This window comes from Gadus macrocephalus, chromosome 5 (assembly GCF_031168955.1).
Source record: "Gadus macrocephalus chromosome 5, ASM3116895v1".
NCBI lineage: Eukaryota > Metazoa > Chordata > Actinopteri > Gadiformes > Gadidae > Gadus > Gadus macrocephalus.
Window position 1 is genome coordinate 2,628,426 of NC_082386.1, and position 22,405 is coordinate 2,650,830.

General features: G+C 42.3%; 1 protein-coding gene across 3 annotated transcripts; it reads right to left on the reverse strand.

The window, feature by feature from the left end:
- Positions 1 to 7,724: 7,724 nt before the first annotated feature.
- On the reverse strand, positions 7,725 to 21,207 carry LOC132457547 (neurofilament medium polypeptide-like). Of its 3 annotated transcripts, none has more exons than XM_060051799.1 (10): positions 20,941 to 21,207; positions 17,834 to 18,065; positions 17,550 to 17,712; positions 10,134 to 10,246; positions 9,011 to 9,554; positions 8,875 to 8,910; positions 8,618 to 8,665; positions 8,400 to 8,467; positions 8,191 to 8,234; positions 7,725 to 7,779 (listed from the first exon to the last, which is right to left on the reverse strand). In XM_060051799.1, the coding sequence occupies exons 2-10, from the start codon at positions 18,044 to 18,046 to the stop codon at positions 7,743 to 7,745; spliced, it is 1,266 nt and encodes a 421-aa protein (XP_059907782.1). In that variant the 5' UTR covers positions 18,047 to 18,065; positions 20,941 to 21,207; the 3' UTR covers positions 7,725 to 7,742. The 3 variants fall into 3 exon arrangements, with proteins under 3 accessions (XP_059907782.1, XP_059907781.1, XP_059907783.1); XM_060051798.1 differs by having other exon boundaries at positions 10,134 to 10,273; XM_060051800.1 differs by lacking the exons at positions 17,550 to 17,712; positions 17,834 to 18,065.
- Between the last annotated feature and the right edge of the window lie 1,198 nt (positions 21,208 to 22,405).

A 22,405-nucleotide genomic window follows, 5' to 3' on the forward strand; every position in this document is an offset into this window, starting at 1 on the left:
GATCGAGTCGCGGAGGAAGCTGATGGCCTTTTCATACTCTTCCATCTTGAAATGACTGAGGGCACAAACAACATTGCGGGATGACATGAGGTCAAACCAGTGGTCCATCTTCTCCAAAAACCATGATGTTGTAAGGTAGGACTCTGGTCTGCGCTCCTCCTCCACCATGTACCTCAGGGCTGCACTTGTTGACTTGCTGAATACGTGCATTGCTGAACTCACCTTCATCTTTTCGAAATGGCTAGGCTCCAGGACACCTCTGGACAGATTGGGTGCCAGCTTAAGTGCCATGCCCTCCTGGAAGGACACCAGATCCTTTAAGGGGGCAACAGAGACTTCACTCGATGCCAGCTGCTCCTTTTCCACCACATCCTGTGGTATGGTGATGATGTGACCACGGACAATGGCACTCTTCAAGTTCTTGACGAGATGAGGAACGTCAGGCATGAAATGGAGGCGCTGGCTTGGCTCAACAGGATGCTGGATCCATGGCTTGTCGTAGGTCACCCCAAAGGACTTCCACATTGCTCTATTGGGGCTCCCCATGTCTGTGGTGATGTTCAGTACATGAAGCCCTACAGATGCCGCTGCTTCAACAATGTTGATTATGATGGGCCGGTAAACTGCTCCATTGGTGGAATTGCCACTATAGTGGTAAGCCACAACTTGTTTCCACCGTGTTGTAGCTCCAGCCAGCATAAACACCAGTGCATGTGTCGCTTCTCCTTTGTGCTCAGGCAGTGTGACATTGCCAAACAGCCTCCCCGTTCCCAAATGGAGCTCCACGCCTGGAGTAATGGACATCTCATCTAAGGTGAGCACACACTCTCTCTCCATTTCCGTCATACCACCTGCCTTCAGCCTTAGCATCTCAAACACTTCGCCCAAAACTCCTGGCTCCAGTTTTACATGCTGCATCCTCCTTTGCAGCGTCCGGATGTTGGGCAGCGGAATATGCATTCGCTGGAGGGTTTTGTAACCAGTGGTGCCAGCAGTAAATTTAACCTGTATGGCTTTTTTAATTGTCTCCTTTCCCCACCGTATTTGTCTATTTTTCTGTCCAAGGGCTCTAATTTGGTCGGAATTAAACACTCGTTTTAAATTCTTGTTGATTGAATTGTTTCTCTTTCTTAGTGCCAAATTGATTCTTTTTTGTTTTACAAGAGCCCTCTCTGCTCTCCTTCTCAATAATTTTTCCTTTTCTAGTTGCCTTATTAGGTCCTCCACAGTCGCCCCATCAGTCCCTGGCGGTCTGGTCCCTGGAGCAGCTGGCCCTGGAGCAGATGGCCCTGGCAAAGTTATAACTTCACTGTTGACCCCTGACTGACTGGCCCTCGGCACACACATCCCTGGATCACCTGCCCCTGGATCACCTGCCACTGAATCACCTGCCACTGGCAATGTGGCCTCTTGATTTCTCTCTCTGTCTCCTGGCATGTCCCTTTCAATGTTCTTGAAATCCACCTCAATTTCTCCCTCAATCTCTGTAAAAATTACAAGCTAATGTTGCTGTTATATGTATTTTGCCTTTGCATTTGCAACTACTGTCATCTCCAATGTAAGAAAATGAATTGAAGCGAAACATTTCTGTAATGTGAATTAAATCATCTGCCACAATCAGAAACCAATAAAATGTATTAATGGATCTACCGGCAAATAGTGTCTTATCTACATTGTGTGCAAATCCTCAGAGAATCCCTGCCTTCTGGTTGTTTTTTAAACTGAATTAGGTAATCTCATTCGGAGTGTAGTCTATCCTTGAATTACATGAAATGGGGAATATTGTTAGCTGCATGGATCATACCAAAGTTTAATTTGGTGCAATATGTGTGGTCCGTTGCACTTATATCCGGAGGCACCCTCACAGCAGGGGGTTTCCTCCTCTTCGGTTTAGGGCGATGGATGAAAATTGTTGGGACTGCATCGGGCCTCAACTTCAACATCCCAACTACTTTTGTGGCTTTGAATTGGTCATTTTCAAAGTGTACCTGTAGGTAGGCTTGTAAGATCAGTTTCCATTGCGCTTCAAATATCATTGGAAATTAGGAAAGTCATAATTCTCTACACTTATTATTATGCCCTTTGAAATGCTAGCAAGTGATCTGAACATTACTTACGTTACATAGTTTGTGACTGTTGCTGACTGTCAGTAAGTTTTGACGGCTGACCATTGCCATCCATTTTTTCCTGCGCTCTTGGTCCTTGGGGAAGCCGTACATGTGGTAACCCTTCTCGGACCGATTGGAGCATCCAAATGCTGCACAGCCAACCATGGTATGACCATTTATCTATAAAATGTTAGTTGTAACCAATGAATCATGACACCATTGAAGATCACTCACACTAATTGTTTAATAAGAAAAATACAATTTCATTCATCCAAGCGTAATGAGTTGTTATTCTTTAATATATTTGATACTTTGTGTGGCTTATATCTTTAAATGATCATGGTAGAACATCTTGAATACTTTGATTTAAAAACAGATGTAAGGTAAAAGTTAAGGTTAGGCCAGTATGCTAACACGAACGTGAAGCTTTCCCCCCAAAACTTAAAAACGTATCTAATAGCTTTCAGTTGTCCCCCTACCACTCTAAAACTGACATTTACAAATATGCTATAATGCAATAATGCAGAAAAAAAAAAAAAAAAGTCAGACAAATACTTGTATGTGTTTTTTTAATTCATATTTACCATTCAATATTGAAATCTCTGCTGTTGTCCCATAGAATTACATTGAAAGCGCGGCGTGTTTGGAACTATTGAGGCTTACATGAACCACGTGACAACCACGTGACCACCCTGTCGGCGAGATCATAGCGTGTCGCAACTCTCTCTCTCTATAGCTCTGGTCTGAATCAATGTTAATGTTCACCATAAGCTTGCACGTACTGTTTACGTCATTACGGTAGTATAAACGCAAACTGGAAGTGACGTCCGGGGAGCGACGCTGTTCAACTAAACAGCGTCGCGCCCATGGACATATTAAAGGATGGACCACAGACCGAAAATGGCCGCCCATTCATTCCTATGGAAACTGCTCAGTGGCGCAGGGCATCATACAGGAGCGATTTGCTTCCGCGTTATGTGGCCAAGACACGTGACCTAGTCCGTGACGTACCGGATGCAGAGATCTTCTTCTTCTTCTAGTTTAGTGGAGGATCATAGTTTTTCCCCATATACCGCCACCTACTGGACTACTACACAGGAGTTTGTGACAAGGACGTTGGCAAATTATACTTTAAATCATAAAAATAAATTCAAAGAAAAAACCAAACTAACGAAACAAAATAAACAAAATAAAACTAACTAACAAAAATATATATATATGTATATATACTTAAGGTTAAATTCTTCTAATTAGGTTAGTATCTTTTAGCTAATTTATCAGCAATTTCATTGCCATATATTCCATGGTGGGCTGGAATCCAACAGAACTGAATAACTAAACCAAGGCTTATAATATTTAAAAGAAGATGCTTTACCTCTATCACCAAATCTTCACGTATTGAATTATCTGTTATAAAACTTAGTATCTACAACCCATCTAAGAGCGGTTATTATTGTGGCCATCTCGATTGAGTATACTGATAAAGTCACCCACTCTATATCCATATCCTTTTTCAAATTCTGGAATATATATGCCAATACCACATTGTCACCAATTTAGTATCTACAACCCATCTAAGAGCGGTTATTATTGTGGCCATCTCGATTGAGTATACTGATAAAGTCACCCACTCTATATCCATATCCTTTATCAAATTCTGGAATATATATGCCAATACCACATTGACACCATTCTATGATAGCTGATAACCAAGGTACACACTGTAATACTATAATCAAGAGGACATACAGGCAGTTCAAATAAAAAGAGATAGAACTTTATTGATCTGGAAACTTCATAAATATGTAAGATTGCTCCATATAATACCATAGTAACATAGTAAACGTATGTAGGCCTAAAAAATTCAGTTCAATGTTATTGCTTAAGAAACAGATTCCTTCCAACTAACTATTTACGAAAAATGCAATCAATAATTTATATAAAAGTAAATGTTTACATATCGACCAGCAACGAAGTTGGAGCAGCCTACCCAAATAATGAATTGTAATACACCAACATTGTCAACTGTCATACATAGCTAACCATAACCCTGTCATACATAGCTAAACAAGCAAATGAAAATGTAATACCTACCAACGCAACTGAAATCAGAATCAGAATCAGAATCAGAATTCTTTTAATGGCCAAGTATATTCACACATACAGGAAATTGACTTGGTGTGGTTGGTGCATAAGACATGAGACATAACATAACAACAAAAAAAGCATAAACAAGAACAAAGGACAAATGTTTTTTAAGATAATAATAAATAATAATAAATAATTGGGCATAGAAGGGCAAGTTAGTTTGAGTACGTAAACCCAGAGTCATTGTGATGCAGGGGGCTTGTTTGTGAGCCCAACTGCCGTGGGGAAAAAACTGTTCAAGTGGCGAGAAAGAGTTGGATCGCGGTCTGCACGTAACAGCTGAAAGCCGGTCAGCTGTGCTGCAGAGTCCGGTGTAGATTCAGTCAGCCAGGATTCCGTAAAACACATGACAGAAGAGAGAGAAAAGTCCCTATTAGTCCTGATGAGAAGACGTAGTTCATCAATTTTGTTGCAGAGTGAGCGGACGTTGGAGAGGATTATACTCGGTAAAGGCGACCGCATTCCTCTCTTCCTAAATCGCACCAGGGCTCCTGCGCGCTTTCCTCTCTTTCTCCGTCTCACTGTGAGACCAGGGCCTTGGATAAGTAGGTCTTGTAAGTCCACGGGAGAGGCGAGAAAGTTGGGACATAAATCCGATGGTGTTGAGTCCCTGATGTTAAGGATCTCATCTCTCGTAAAAATTATCCGTGACATCGCCATAGCAACACAATAACAAAAATGGAAAAACCTAAAAAAGTCCGAGTTGATCCGTAATAAACAGAATTAAAACTAACAGTTTGTGACAATAAGACAATAAAACAAAATAATCCGGTTTGATTCGCAATAAACTAAATTATACACTATTAAAGACTAAAAACAAACACAGAAGTGTGCATCAACACACCGAAGCAGCCATACGAGGCGCCATCACCATGACAACAAATGTTAATATTAGACAATTAACAATATTATGAAAATTACGTAGGTCTCCCATAATCATTCAGGTAATCAATACGTCCGTGCCTGTTACAGCTATTTCAATGATATGTGTGTTATATATCCGTGTTCAACGCCATTCATGTTAAGTAAAAGGACAAATCTCAGACTTTGGAAGTTAATTCGGAATTTAATTTAATTCGGAAGTTAATGGAGCCGTGCACTTCAAAATAGGTCCATAGCAAGGAGCCGTTTGTTTCAGTACGGCTCCTTTCAGCTGCCCACCCAACATAGACTGCTAATAAAACGCTTGAGGAGGCGTTTTGAAAAGAAAAAACTTACATTTTTTTAGAACAGGGTAGAATTATAATTATGAGCCTTTGATTGATATCCAGAAATTTTTTGCGGAGACACAATCCTGTTCCCCACTTGTATTGGAGTGGACGGCGATATCTACTTCTGGGCCACATGAAATGACGGACCCCCGTCCACTGCCAGCTTAAACAGCTGCAATACCAGGCTTGGCCTCTGAGCACTGGTGGATTGCGGAAGTAAGCCCCTATCCTGGGGGCCTGGTCGCGCCCCGGACGTCACTTCCGGGGCTGGAGAACTCTCCAGCAATAAAGCAACATCATGCGAAGCTCAGTTTCATTATTTATAGTAAGCTACGTCAACGCTACTCATAAATACCACAGTTGCTTGCCTTAAATATCCCCTTTTATGCATTATAAGTGTTTATAATTGCATTTGGGGGGAATTACTAGAATAGGGTTAACAGCCTGTATGTTAAAAATACCTTTTTGTTCTCAAACTGTTGATATCTGCAAAACCAATTTCCGCATCTTCTCATCTCATCTCATCATCTCATCTTCGTCCGCTTATCCAGGGTCGGGTCGCAGGGGGGGGGAGCAGCTCAAGCAGGGGGCCCCAGACTTCCCTTTCCCGGGACACATTGACCAGCTCTGACAGGGGGATCCCGAGGCGTTCCCAGGCCATTGTTGAGATATAATCTCTCCACCTAGTCCTGGGTTTTCCCCGAGGTCTCCTCCCCACTGGACGTGCCTGAAACACCTCCCAAGGGAGGCGCCCAGCGGGCATCCTTACCAGATGCCCGAACCACCTCAGCTGACTCCTTTCTAAGTAAAGGAGCAGCGGCTCTAATCCGAGTTCCTCACGGATGACTGAGCTTCTCACCCTATCCCTAAGGGAGATGCCAGCCACCCTTCTGAGAAAACTCATCTCGGCCGCTTGTACCCGCGATCTCGTCCTTTCGGTCATCACCCAACCCTCATGACCATAGGTGAGGATAGGAACGAAGATCGACCGGTAGATCGAGAGCTTTGCCTTGCGGCTCAGATCTCTTTTCGTAACAACGGTGCGGTAAAGCAAACACAATACCGCCCCCGCTGCTCCGGCCAATCTCACGCTCGATCGTACCCTCACTCGCGAACAAGACCCAGAGGTACTTGAACTCCTTCACTTGGGCTAAGTACTCATTTCCTACCCGGAGTATGCAATCCACCGGTTTCCTGCTAAGAGTCATGGCCTCAGATTTAGCGGTGCTGATCCTCATCCCAGCCGCTTCACACTCGGCCGCCAGCCGATCCAGTGAGTGCTGAAGGTCACAGGCCGATGATCCAATGAGGACCACATCATCTGCAAAAAGCAGTGACGAGATCCTCAGGCCACCGAACTGCAACCCCTCCCCACCACGATTACGCCTCGATATCCTGTCCATGTATATCACAAACAGGATTGGTGACAAGGCGCAGCGCTGGCGGAGACCAGCACCCACTGAGAACGAAACTGACTGGCTGCCGAGGACGCGAACACAGCTCTCGCTTTGGGAGTACAGAGATTGGATGGCCCTAAGGAGAGACCCCCTTACCCCATACTCCCGCAGCACCTCCCAGTTTCTCCCGGAGGACCCGGTCATACGCCTTCTCCAGATCCACAAATTCATGTAGACCGGATGGGCATACTCCCAGGCCCCCTCCAGGATCCTTGCGAGAGTGAAGAGCTGGTCCTGTAGAAGAACGTTTCCGCATCTTTCTCTTTTTAATTGATTAAATTAAAATTAAATTAAAATAGCCCCACATCATCACATACCCTTCACCATACCTAGAGATTGGCATGCATTTTTTTCATTTAGCATAATAGATGGTTTGATTTGCATTGAGAAATCATTAGGCTAACTAGCAGCTACTAGGCTAACTGAAAATAACCAGGCCAATCTCAAGGTATGGAAAATGGTATGTGATGATGTGGGGCTATTTTAATTCCAAAGGCCTTTGTGACTTTATCAGGATGAATTGTTTCCGGGAAGCATGAAATAACTGGCCTTTAAAAATAAAAATCTGCCTGCCTCTATGAGAATTTAACATAGGGGTTGCTTTACTTATGCACCCTGTATTTGAATGAAGAACATTTGTTTATTAACGATACATTATTCATTCACAGAAAATTGGTGGCCTAAAAGGTTGGATTTTCCCCTCATTTGCTTAAAGAAGGCATTAAGACAACGTTCGTGAGCACGATATCACGTGATACCGGGTTGGACTGAAAAGACAGTCAAAAGTCCAAACTCAAAGAAATATTTTAATTTGAATTTTATTTTGGCTGCCAGGCCTTGGCCCACTCCTTCCCACTGAAAAGGGATGAAAAAAAACATTGAACAGTTTTGTGATTATTGGTGCAACTTCACTTATTAAAAATACCATATATCCCTACTTTATATTGATTTACATCTATGAGGTAGGTAATCACAACTGAAGCCCAATCTTTTCACATTTCTGTTCTAGAGCAATACCAAACCTCTAATTAATGTTCTAATAATTCAAGATGTAATTGCAACAGGAAAGGGAATGATGAATCCACTTGGAAATCTGGTTGGTAAGTCTCTTTAGCTGAAGAAATACTGGTAAACGTTACAATAGTGTGTGGTTTTGAACTTGAATATTCCAAGATGGCGCAATATAATAGTATAATATAGAATACTCTGAAAAATAAATGAAGTGGTTTGAAAAACAGACCCAAAGAAACCAAATTAAATACATACCAAACTGGGCAAGGCTGCCACTCAACCAGGACCTCTGTTTTGCCCTATAAAAGGAAAGGGGCCATCATTTCAGTAGTAAGATAATAAATTCAGTGGCTTATGAGATTGATAGTCAGTATGCAATTAATGTGCATGCTTTACATTGCCAATCAGCAAGATTGTATTTTCTACAGTTAATCCCGCATGTGTTTTTGCTGGGTCTGTCAAACCTTTCTGATTCTCTCCTTTCCGTAGCCCCTTATTTCGAAAGCATCACGACCAATATGATAGGAGCAATCTGTAAATATAAAAAAAACGTATTTTTCACAACAAAACCAATGTATGCTTATCCACCGGCAAAATTGCAAACATAAACAGTTATTATTACTACCGTTATAATTAATTTGTTTATCAGTGCTCTGATCATTACCAAACTATTTTGTCTTACTCTTGGGTAAAGTTCTCTTGCGGGGTGCCTTCTTCTGGCTGTGAAGCTCTGTAGGAAATCAGATTATTTTATTCTCATTGAGAAACTTTAAGACATGTTCAGGTATTCAAAGCTAGACTCATAACAAACATTCTTATTACAGTCCTTTTTCCAAATTAAATTCAAAACTACCGTCAGATTGTAAATAAGAGAATCAGGCTATGGTGACAGAGAATAGTCAACTAGCAATTCGATTTGTACACACATTATGTACATACCTTGTCTCTTCCTCTTCTTCTGCACAGTAGAGACAGCTGTAGGATAGGAAAATTTAACATGAACTGATTCAGGCAATGTTTTATTTGTATGACACGTAGTACCTTCTCATGAAACCTATGATTGAAACATCTTTACCTGGTCCTTCCATGTCAGGGTGGGCTTCCTCCTCCACCCGCACAGCCGCCTCCTCCACCCGCCAGGCCTCCTCCTTCACCTCCACAGCCACCTCCTCCACCTGCCCAGCCTCCTCCTCCACCTGCCCGGCCTCCTCCTCCACCTGCCCGGCCTCCTCCTCCACCTGCCCGGCCTCCTCCTCCACCTGCCCGGCCTCCTCCTTCACCTCCACAGCCTCCTCCTCCTCCACCTGCCCGGCCTCCTCCTCCTTCACCTCCACAGCCTCCTCCTCCTTCACCTCCACAGCCTCCTCCTCCTTCACCTCCACAGCCTCCTCCTCCTTCACCTGCACAGCCCCCTCCTCCACCTGCCCGGCCTCCTCCTTCAACTCCACAGCCCCCTCCTCCAGCTGCCTAGCCCCCTCCTCCACCCGCACAGCCCCCTCCTCCACCTGCCCGGCCTCCTCCTGCACCTCCAGAGCCCCCTCCACAACAGCCCCCTCCTCTACGGCCCCCTCCTCAACCGGGACGGCCCTCTCTTCAACCTCTTCTATGTCCATCTCCATCTAAGATGACAAAAGATAATACTCACTCAAACAGTTCAAGTTTAAATACAGTTCAAAAAATTCTGAAATAATGACCAATATATACACAACTATAAACTAACATGAAAAGAGGTTAGCACTTATGCAGCTGATTTAGTATATTTTCATTTGTAGTGTAATATATGTAAGGGATAAAGCATAGAACGCCAGTCATTTTCGGGAAAATAACCCCTGAAGGGGCTTATTTTCGATAATGACCGGCGACGTTCTATACATTATCCCGCTTATTACCGGCTACTTGCCAAAACGAAAAAATAACTTCACACGGTGTGTCTTTTTACAATTTATTTGTTACCAGCATTCGTAGTGTTGATCAGCAGAGAAATAGTCTGCCTAAGACGTTGACGTCACTTAGCAACCGAGTACGATGGGGTTGATAAGTTACCAGACTATTTGCGGAGATACGAAAGATACAAATCCACTTTCATTGAAGGTGTTCAATTATAACTTGTAATAAAAAAATATATGTGTTATAAAGCAGTATATAACACCGGAGGACTAGGCTCTTTATTTGTCACAGATATTCCTGTATGTCTTCACCTGTGAGGTTCCCCTGTCCTCTTCTGGCTCCTCTATGACCACAGGGCTGGGGTTCCAGGGCGTAAGACTGAGAGTAAAAACCTCTTCAGTCCCAGTGGTATAAGGCGTCCAGCCTGTGCAAGTTTGAAAGTTGTTGCTCACTAAATGCCAAAGGTAATTGAATTGCAAATGGTAACAATAGCCATAAGGAACATGAATTGTAGACAAATAGCAAGATGCAACTAGAAAATGCATTTCCTGCAGAAAATGCGGTGAGTGCTGTAGTGCAAAGGGAGGTTGAAAATATTTTTTTATAAAGCCAAATAGATTAAGACAAAGAAACGTTAAACGGCTTAAATCAAGTGAAGGGATTTGAACAAAAGTTTAAAAGTCTAAATGGAGTAAACAATGTAAATATGCACACCATTTAAGAAAATGTAAATGGTTGGGGTGTGTCTGTGTCTGTGTGTACACACACTGTAACGCAAGTGTTGTACACTTCTTTGTTATTTGGATAACCGTTCTGCTGTTGGTGTTATGGCGCATAACACGTCGGACTCTCGTCTCTGGTATTTCCACAACAAGACTCGTAGTGGGGGTTATCTCAGCCATGGTTGAGAAGGAATTGGGGGAAAGGAACTTTTGCTTTGACTCCCTGAAGTACATGAACCTCGACATGGAGGAGAAAGGGATTGTTGCTCGCGAATGTCTCCCGCTTGAGACCCGCTTCCCGCTGCCGAGGGCGCTGCCCGCTGCAGGAGGCGGTGGTCCCACGGCAGCGAGGCACCAGCGGGAGACAACAATCCCTTTCTCCTCCATGTCGTGTTTCAGTCTACTTCAGATTGATGTGGACTTGGAAGAACCAGAGACGTCGGAGAACCCGACGCAGTCGTTTGAGATTCATAATCAGGGTTTCCCCAGGTTTGATCAACCCAAATTTAAAGGTCCCATGACATGCTATTTTATGTATTCTTTAATATAGGTATTAGTGGGCAACTAACACAGTATTCAAAGACGTTCCCGAAATTCAGCCGTGGTGCAGAGTTACAGCCACTCCGAGCCAGTCGCACATTGAGCTTCCCCCAAATGCGCTGTTTCGGTGGGCGTGTCAAGGAGGAGGGTGGGGGTGTGGCCCTGAGCAGCTTGCAGCCACGGTACCCTGCGCTCTGTTTACAGTGGACGTATCGCAATGGCGAGGCGCACACAGCCTTTAGCCGTGTTCTGTAAATATTCTAGAACACACGGGAGTCCTGGAGCTCTATATCTAAATATTATCATATAGCCTACACAGATATCTATATCATATAATATATATTATCACGGCGCGTGAGCCGATATTATCAAAGCTGTGTGAGCCGATATTATGAATCTCAAACGACCGCGTTGGGTTCTCCGACGTTCCTGGTTCTTCAACGTCCACATCAATGTGAATACACACACTGTAACGCAAGTGTTTCTTGTCGGTTCTTTGACGTGTCTTGTATTTCCACAACGAGACTGTCGTGGGAGTTATCTGAGCCATGGTTGAGAAGGAATTGGGGGAAAGGAACTTTGGTTTGACTCACTGAAGTACATGAACTGCGACATGCCGCCGGTTGCCGCGAGGCACCATCGCCCGGCAGCGGGCAGCCGGCAGCAGGCAGCGCGCGGTTCAGTCGACTTCAGGTTGATGTGAAAGTGGAAGAACCAGAGACGTCGCAGAACCCGACAAAGTCGTTTGTGATTCATAATATCGTCTGGAGGCGCACACAATATGTTATATGATATAGATATCTATGTATTATATGATATTATTTAGATATAGAGCTCCAGGACTGTAACGCAAGTGTCGCTGCCCGGCAAAGATCCCTTTCTCCTCCTTGTCGTGGTTCATGTTCTTGAGGGAGTCAAAGCCAAAGTTCCTTCCCCCCAATTCATTCTCAACCTTGGCTGAGATGACCCCCAATACGAGTCTCGTTGTAGAAATACCAGAGACGAGAGTCCGACGTGTTATGCGCCATCACACCAACAGCAGAACGGTTATCCAAATAACAAGGAAGTGTACACCACTTGCGTTACAGTCCTGGAGCTCTATATCTAAATAATATCATATAATACATAGATATCTATATCATATAACAGATTGTGTGCGCCAGTCCAGACGATATTATGAATCACAAACGACTTTGTCGGGTTCTGCGACGTCTCTGGTTCTTCCACTTTCACATCAACCTGAAGTCGACTGAACCGCGCGCTGCCTGCTGCTGGCTGCCCGCTGCCGGGCGATGGTGCCTCGCGGCAACCGGCGGCATGTCGCAGTTCATGTAGGCTACTTCATCGAGTCAAACCAAAGTTCCTTTCCCCCAATTCCTTCTCAACCATGGCTCAGATAACCCCCACGACAGTCTCGTTGTGGAAATACAAGACACATCAAAGAACCGACAAGAAACACTTGTGTTACAGTGTGTGTATTCACACACACACACACACACACACACACTAGGGCTGTCAAAATTGCTCAAAAATGACATTCGAATGTTCGTTTGGAAAGCAAATCACGAATTCGAACTATTCGAATATCTGGTTGCCTATTTTACGCAGTTGCCGTCAATATGTCAATAATGCGACAAAACCATGGTTCAAATTAGTGGGATATATATATATATATATATATACGTCTCGTTGAGAGTGCTGGTGGGCGGCGGCTTCCTGCTGGGCATTTCCTTACTTTAAAACGAGGGACATCGCGAACAGACAGAGGCTCATTCACAAAGCAGTTAGGCGCTTGTGTAACCGAGCGTTGGCACTTAGATATTTATATGACAAGAATGACACAAGCGTGGAAGGGAAAATAGTCTCGTTTACTTAGTACATATCAGAAGTCACCCAGTCACAGCGTGAGAGCTGGAATACCTATATCCAAGTACGGAAACCCCGAGGGGATAAAATACATTCGCTCTTCACAATACTAGTCTGTTACACTTGTACCGCGGGAGTGTTTTTTCACATTCGAATATTATGAGGGACATCACGAACAGACAGAGGCTCATTCACAAAGCAGATAGAGGCGCTTGTACCGCGGGAGTGTTTTTTCACATTCGAATATTAATTTTCACGTTTGAATTCGCGTTTTTGGATACATTTCGAACGAATATTCGAACTTCGAATATTCGTTGACAGCCCTAACACACACACACACACACACATGTGGCGCTCGCACGGTCGAGTCTCATTGGCGGGTCAACGTCTCTGGGCGGGCCAGGCAGAGTAAGGGGAGGAGCTGAGATTCCTGATGACGTCATGAGAACAGACATTCCAAATCAGCGCGCTTGAGCCTCCGTTTTTTCAAAGGCGTGCAGAACAGCTAGTGCTAGTTTTACACCAAACGCAAGTTTTAGCCACTGGGGGACCATAGGCAGGCTAGGGGAACTCATATTTGTTAGAAAACCTCACAAAGTGAGATTTTCATGTCATGGGACCTTTAAGACTTTTTTTAGACTTTTTTAAGACCACTTCAATGAAAATTAAGACCTACATCGCACCCATTAAGCAGTAGTAAAACGCGGTCGTGCATATGTTATTCATGTTTTTTTGGAACATATGAAACATTCATGTCAATGCATTAATGAATGTGCCAAAGGATAAGTGTGCACTCACCAATCAAAGAGCCAAACTGAGGGCCTAACTCAAAGTCTAGAGGCCTGATGTCTCTTAAGACCATGTACCCAGAAATGATAATAAAAGATTAAAAAAACAATACACAAAGTGATGGTGTGAAATAGGAATGCGCGATATATACGATATACGATATAAACGATAAAAAATGGCCTACGATAGAGATTTTAGTTATATTGCTCTATCGCGATAATGCATGTTTGACGCGATCTATCATGACCCGCGAAATATAAAGAGCGGGTCATGGATAGAGCTTCGAGCTGCAACCGTCTGCAACGCATCGTCCGCGAAATTTAAAAAGAGCCACGAGCTGCAACCGGCTGCAACGCATCATCCGAGACCCGCAAAATTTAAAGAGCCACGACCCACGAGCTGCAACCGGCTGCAACGCATCATCCGCGGCCCGCGAAATTTAAAGAGCCATGAGCTGCAACCGGCTTCAACGCATCATTGTCATCTAAGCAAATATGGCTGAAAGCGAAACGGAGGAGGTGGTGATTGCGCTCATTTCATGTTCATTTTAAAATTGTATGCGTTCACTTTGCACTTTTATGTTTTAATATCAAGTATCTGTGCATTTAAAATAGCCATGCCTAATACTGGACGTATTTCCCTAATTTACAGTATCAGTTTCTTTATTAACAAGACACCACCAGTTTTAATTTAATTAGTGAAGTATACGTCATTACACAGACGATTTTTTTCTTTGTTAAAGTCTCTGCAGCTACAACATTATGTTGTATGATTACAGTTTTGCACAATAAATGTTCTCAAAACGACATACTATGTTTCTTTCTTTTGTTTTATACATTTAGCAGTTCCTTAGTCTATGTAACCTGTTCTGAAATGGTTCTATTATGATTTATATATCGTGATATATATCGTTATCGCAATAGGTTGCAATGTATATCGCAATATGGATTTAGGCCATATCGCCCATCCCTAGTGTGAAAGTGTAGCTGTATTTTTGGTTTAAATATCAAACTTTCAACACACAATATAAACAAACAAACTCTTTTCAAATTGCTGTAGTTTCTCAGCATTCAAATTTCCTCAACCATTTCAATGAATCCACCACTTGCCTCGTTGACTTCTTTTACTAACTCCTTCGTAATGTATGGAGCCAGCCCGAACCCTAACCCTAACCCTAACCCGTCCACAGACATGGTGACTAATGTATGATAGTAAGCATTATTGGCCCTTAACACTAATATTCGGAAACAACACTGCCTCAAAAGGATATTGGCCTAAGCAACACCAGTAGAGGCTATACTTTTCCCTGAACTTTTAAACGTTGCAAACGTGCAAAAACATAATTATATATTTATGTGGCATTCAGTCCAATGCTTAAAATATATCTGTGGCATTCAGTAGGCCAATGCTGAGGTAAAGTGTGTAAAGTATGACCAAGTGTTTCTTTCTGTTCAATAGATAGAACTTTATCAATCCCCTGTAGGAGAAATTTGTTAATGTTTGTCCCTATAAAACAATAATGGCAACAAAAAAATATATACAAAACATGACGGTAACTCTAAAGTCAAACCGTCCAATCTGAAGGCTCTACTTAACCACTCCCCCTACTCACTTCCAGCAATGCAAAGCGAACAGAACTGAGGGGGGGAGGGCGTAGCTTAAGTAGTTTGTGACCGACCCAGAGGAACGCAACGCAAATTCAATGTGAACATGTATGAGGCTTTAATAAAATCCCGGACGATTTTGAAATTCCGCCCGGACACATTTATTTTTATAAGTGTCTCAAAAAGAGGGCATGTCTGGGCAAAAGAGGACGTCTGGTCACCCTTCGTAAGGGGAACCCATTTGATTCCTACCTGTTCCACTGTTAAATCGTGGCGCAAGTTGGTGGGCGCTATCCTGGTAATTTCTCTGTGTGTGTGTCGTGTGAGCGTGTGCATGGGTCGAATTGCGTGTCTCACGCCGAATGCGGGAGACTTGAGAGCCCTGCTTCCCCATGATGTGGCGTCTCCTCTCGACTGATTATGTTTGTTGAGATTGCCGGCGCGAAAACCCAAAGTATTGTTCGCGCATACTCCAATAAATGAGACGTTCTCTGACGTTACGCAAAACCCCGATACGCAAAACGCCCCCTATTTTCCCCTTGTGTTACAGTCCGGTTGACTACGAAAACAAATCCTAGTAGGAAATTTAAGACCATCTTTAAAAAATTAAGACTTGGGTAACGCAATTTAAGACTTTTTAAGGCCTTAATTTAGGAACATGAAATTTAAGACATTTTTTAGACTTTTAAGACCCCGCGGCTACCCTGATAATATCGTCTGGAGGCTCACACAGCTTTTGGCCGTAATAATATATATTTGATATAGATATCTATGTATAATAGGATATTATTTAGATATAGAGCTCCAGGACTCCCGCCAGAGCACCCGGAGTGTTGTAGAATATTTACAGAACCCGGCCAAAGGCTGTGTGCGCCTCGCCACTGCGATACATCCACTGTAAACAGAGCGCATGGTACCGTGGCAGCAAGCTGCTCGGGTCCACACCCCCACCCTCCTTGACCCGCCTCTCCTCCTCCTCCTCATTTGCATTAAAGCTACAGACACCGAAACGGCGAGTTTGGGGAAAGCTCAATGTGCGACTGAAAGTGGCTCGTAGTGGCTGTAATTCTTCAAATACTGTGTTTGCGGCCCACTAATATCTATATTAAAGCATCCATCAAGTACCATGCCATGGGACCTTTAAAAGTAATCCAAAAGAGCATGAAAAACAGAAAAAAAACAGAATCAGAACCTCTTTATTATCATTGCACAAAGTGCAACGAAATTGGGGTAGAGGCTCTCAAAATAAGTGCTTTTTAAAAAATAAATATTTATAGAATATATATAGAATGTTAAAGAACTCAAAAACAAATATATACATTTTAAAATGTCAGCCAAATTTAGAGGTCAGATTGGTATGATAATGCAATAATTTATAATTCTGCATTATTTAGAGAAATAACAGCTCTGGGGTAGAAACTGTTTTTTAGCCTGTTTGTTATTGATCTGATTGCCCTGTAGCGCCTCCCAGAGGGCAACAGTTCAAACAGGTTATGGCCTGGGTGGGATGAGTCTCTCAGGATGCTATGAGCTCTCCTGAGGCAGTGTCTATTGTAGACATCCTCAAGAGAGAGTAGAGGACATCCAATTACTTTTTGTGCCGTTTTTTCTTTTTTTACACTGCCTGAACGTCCTCTAAAAGTAGCCAAATCTGGCGGGAAAAACTGCCCAATCTGGCAACACTGCTGAACGTTCTCACGCTCCAGTGTCAACATAAATCAATGAGAACGAATCCAACTGAAAATGAAGCCGGTATGAAACTAAAACTTTGATTCTGAATAAAGTTTAAATGAAATCTAAATTCCGTTTAGATATTATTGAAGTGTGTAGATTTGTTAAATGGTTTGAACAAACGGTTGAAAATTGATTTAGTTACGCGCTCCGCCGTCCACCCATTGACCCCCATGTTAAAAAAAATTGTATTTTAAAAGTAGAATATCTTAAAAAGTATCAAATATTTAAGAAATCTAAAAAGGAGGGGTGCAATTCCAAGCTTTTTTGAACATCTTAAAATTTGAATGGAGTCTAGGTGAACAATTTAGGAAAGAGATAGGTCCCAGAGAATAATAAAGAAAGAAAGAAATAATAAAAATTATGAAGAACAATAGTTGAGCGCTGCATGCAGCACTCACCTAATTAGTATTTTGGTAAACAAAGCTGATCATGCGTTCGTGGAATTTAAAAGTATAGAAGAAAAAAATCGTACCTTGACACACAGACTCATGAATAGAGCGCATTTGTTTAAGGGACTCCTCCGTGTAAGGGGCCAAGGTGCAGCGAGGTAAGAAAACTTGTACCGTGTGGGACTTCTTGCAAGGTGTTCCCAGAAGGAGGACGGGTTTGTAGCCAGCTGCTTGAAGTTTCTCAAGCTGTAATGACAACACAGGATGTATGCCTGTAGTAATCAATAAAAATAGCCTGCAACTATTCAAAGCATAGTTATTCTGACAGTTAACTGTAGAACAGAATTAGTCTGAATTGTCTACATACCATTAGGACCGCTTCCTCCTTTATTTGAGCTAGGTTGTGGTTTTTTTTGCGGGAAGACACCCACTTTTCCCGCTTTTCCTCAAATCTACTCAAAGCCTTTTGGAGGCGTTGCTTGATGGGCTGGACCATATTGCAGTGGCTGCAAATTTTTTTGGCACATGGAAGAATGCCCTTGCAGAAGGGGCATATCTTCTGTGTACTTCCCCGTGACATGTCAAAAGAAATGTCTCACCTTTAAAAAGGACACAGACAGACAGATTAGATTAGGGCCCGACCGATTTATCGGCCTGCCGATTTAATCGGCCGATTATAGCCTTTTTGAAAATAATCGGCATCGGCCAAAAAGACGCAGATTACAACAGATTTTTTTTTATTTTTTTTTATAAATGTTATTGCGATTAGTATCCTGCAGATTGCGCTCCTACTCGCCTTGCTAACTAACAACTTTAGCTGGAGTAAAAAAGAGGAGATTGAATTTTACCGTACAACATGAAAGCACGCTCGCTCAGGCAGCTGCGCGCTCACCTCACCAATGTACACAAGACGCGTTGTTTGAGCATGTTGTGCCTGTTTTTCTTTAGGTCCCAGGCCATGTTAATTTGTTATACTGTAGACTCTAACGGTGAGACCATACTGCTCAGCACGCACGTGTTAGTCACTGCTCACGAGCGCAGCACATTGGGAGTTAGTTATTTATTTTACATTACACTCATTTTTGACTGTAAATGTATTCTAAAACACTCAAAGGTTCTGCATTCAATTCACATATTCGTCAAAAGTGTTTAAAGTATATTTAAGGTATCAAAAACTACGTTTTATATGTTTTTTTTTTTGTTTTTTTTAATCGGCCGATTAAATCGTAATCGTAATTTTTCTCTGAAAATAATCGGCATCGGCATCGGCACTCAAAAATCAATATCGGTCGGGCCCTAGATTAGATAGATAGTTAGATGGATAAGAGAGATGATAGATACACATATTAGATTGGCAGATAGGGAGTCAAGATGTACAGGGGTTGACACTTAGGTTTCAAAAGCATCATTCATTACCCATCAGGCAAGTACAGGTCATGTTCAACTTGCCCGAATGTGATGTTCACTTGCCCAAATTAAAGTCAGAATCGTGAATGGGACTCTTTTTGCCAGGCACCCGGCCTGGTTTTGGGGGACTCAAAAAACTCATCCTAGCTCAGACTGAAGCTGAATGTTAGTTTCCACACATGTGCTTAAAAAATAACAAACTTTGTTTACTTATTTATCGAATGGTTACATCGTGCCATTCGTGATTTAAGTGATTTAAGTCCACCATTGCAACCTATCAAAGCTATATGTAGACCTGCATGATTTTATGCAAATGTACATAACTAAATGTCCATGGTAGTAGCAAAGATATGTCTTTTCTTTCACGTTTCTTGTAGGTCTGACTGAATAATCACAATCGCGTTTCTAGTAGTGTTGTCAGTCAGGATACTGGATTTTCTAACTTTGATACTATACCTGGAAAAATATCGATATTCTATACCATTTTCGATATCAGGGGAAAAGCTTTTTTCAGAAAAGAACCTACCCAAAGTAAATAGAGTATGTCTCCACAACTGCAAAGGCGATAATGTCATCTTGGTGCAAAAAGAAAGATTGTTGTGCAAGTGAAATATTCAATGTGGATAATACTTGGTTAAAGTCAATAAAGCCATGGAACACAGCATAAGTGAAAGATAACATTTCCACCTGAAATAATTATCAGTTGGTCGTTATCAGTTGGTAGCGCTGTCTTACTATGAGAAACAAATAAAGGTAGAGATATCTTACAATTTGGACACTTGACACCTCTATTTAAAGTTCAGGGCAAATATAATCGAATGATACCGCGCATAATGCATGCATAATATCACGGCCAAAAGCTCTGTGCGCCTCCGGATGGCCGTTGCGCGGGGAGCTCATGGGTTTTTCGGGGTTTGTTTACCGGCGTTGCTATGGTTTCCAGTCTTGTGTGTTCCAATGGTTTATTATGTAGGCCTATGTTATAAATCTCTGTCTAATCAATACTTCATCCAGTGCCTCTTCTGTAGTCATTACAATATTATGAATAGACTGCATCGGGTCCTCCGACGTCTCTCCCTCTTCCACAAAAGGTAAAGACATGCAATGGTGGTTATCTCGGCCGTGGTTGAGAATGAAATGGCATGAAGCACCGGCTTCATTCCCAAAGTTGTGGCTCGACAAATTCGCCTCACAAAACTTCCACAGCGACAAATGTCGTGTTTGGTGTGAACGCACAGCTGTGTTCAGATCAGACTTGGGCGAGCGTTTTTATTTTATGCTGAATAAATCATTGCACTGCACTGTTTTTCATCCAGTTTGAAAAAATGCACTTGTGGTGAATTAAAATATAGGGCAATGCTTTCAACTATTAATACAATATAACAATTTGCATATAAACAGTGAAATAAAGCCTGAAAGGTGCATGAAAATGATAATAAATAAATTAGCAAAATAATATTGTGGCAGTTCAGTATCCGTTCGGAGACAATAACAATGAATATCCTAGCACTAACGAGACTGCTGCTGCCCTAATGGCTTCCATGTTCTTCCCCACATCGTCTGTAGCGATGCCCACAAAGACAAACGGGAACGCTATAAGTGATAGAGACCAGGAAATTACGTACGGTCCCATTCAAAATGCATTTGGTTTACATTTCGTCGTGTGTAGCACGACTTAAATAGATTCAGTTTCGTGAGGTTGAGCAAATAAATCGCCTGATACCAGGTTGGTTATATGAGTCAATTCAAGATGGACAGCCGCATCATTTGAAACTTAGCTTTCCAACCCAGTGATACTAATATAGAAGGCTACATACCTTAAATGTCTAATTAGTGATGAGACATTTTGGTATTGATTAAGCCTACTACATACATGGTCTACGATTTAAAGTTATAACAACGTTCAACACGCTGAAATGTTAGTTAGTGTGATTGTTTTGACCGCGGATAACAGGGCTAGGCTAACCTAGCTCATGATGTAATTCTCCAGCTCATCTAAACTAGCATCTTAACACTACTTTGACTGACATTATTTGCGGCTATCTATTTTCCATGAAATTGCATTACCTCGTCCGTGAACACGTTTTCTGCTGAGGCACGTCAGATGGAGTTTCACCGGCAATAGTTGTGGAGACACACTCCCATGAACCCACGCTGACACACGAGTCATGAAACTAACATCACAGCTTCTGTTTATTTTCTTCTTTTGATGGAGCTGAAGAGTCGTCAAGCGAGTCCTCTGCGATTTCTTGCGTAGGCGGGGCCAACACGCGGAGTTGGAGATGTCGTCACTGTGACGTCTTACGTGTATACGGAAGTGTTCTTCGCACCTGATACAGCCAACGCAGGCCGCGATTTTTTTTTTTGCAGGGTGGTAGCGGGAACCTCGTGAATATTCATGAGGGAACTGATCCCTGATTGGCTGGGACTTGTTGGCTGGGACTTGGCTCGCTGGGACTTTGTCAGAGGGCTTGTGTGAAAATCACGAACGCAAATGAATTAAACGTTGTTATAAATCAACACGAATAATGTGACACATGATACCCACCTACTACACGGCAACTCTATAACTACCTTTCTGTAAGTACAAACGTTAGCTCACTCGTCTAAAAGCCCCTGTGAAACTGTTATGTGTCACGGGGGCTACTGTAGTAAATCCTTTTTGTATTTATTATATTTTATAACGTTATGTATAGCGCATCGGCAAATGAATTAAACGTTGTTATAAATTAACACGAATCATTTTAGCAATAATGTGACACATGATACCCACCTACTATACGGCAACTCTATAGCTACCTTTCTGTAAGTACAAACGTTAGCTCACTCGTCTAAAAGACCCTGTGAAACTGTTATGTGTCACAGCCTGGGCTACTGTAGTAAATCATTTATTTATTTATTATATTTTATAACGTTATGTATAGCGCATCGCAGTGCTTTCGGCAGCTGGTGATTGTTTCCAAGTTTTTTTTTTCTAATTGTTGTCCATCCATGTCTTGATATTTCCATTAAGATTCCATTCTGTTCTGTTTCTAGAAGTAGTGAGCATAATGGCAGGATTTATAAAAGCTTGCAACATTTGCCAGACCCATGTCAACTTTGAGGAGATGGAGCTGCTGTTAGGTGTCGATGGATAAGAATAAACCGTATGATTTCTGATATTTGTTCATAGTGGTTCTGCCACACCCCACAACCAATTACATTATAGAAAGAAGGGCCATACAATCTGTAGGCCTATCCATAGAATATTTTCGCGTAGGGCTAAATTAATTTTAATATTGATTTTCACCTATCAATCCACCTACTACACGGCAACTCTATAGCTACCTTTCTGTAAGTGCCAAAACAAACGTTAGCTCTTAATGCTAACTCGTCTAAAAACAACTACTGTATAACATGTGTCACACTATTGATACAATGATTTGTGTTGATTTATAACGTTTCATTTATTTGCGTTCGTGATTTTCACAAGCCCTCTGACAAAGTCCCAGCGAGCCAAGTCCCAGCCAATGAGGGATGAGTTCCCTCATGA

Coding starts and splice junctions, on each gene's coding strand:
- LOC132457547 (XM_060051798.1), bottom strand. CDS start 18,046: ATGTCACGGGGAAGTACACAGAAGATATGCCCCTTCTGCAAGGGCATT. Junction 10,274..17,549: donor TCATGAGTCTGTGTGTCAAG/GTACGATTTTTT, acceptor TTTGGCATTTAG/TGAGCAACAACTTTCAAACT. Junction 8,235..8,399: donor GAAAGGAGAGAATCAGAAAG/GTTTGACAGACC, acceptor TTCCTTTTATAG/GGCAAAACAGAGGTCCTGGT.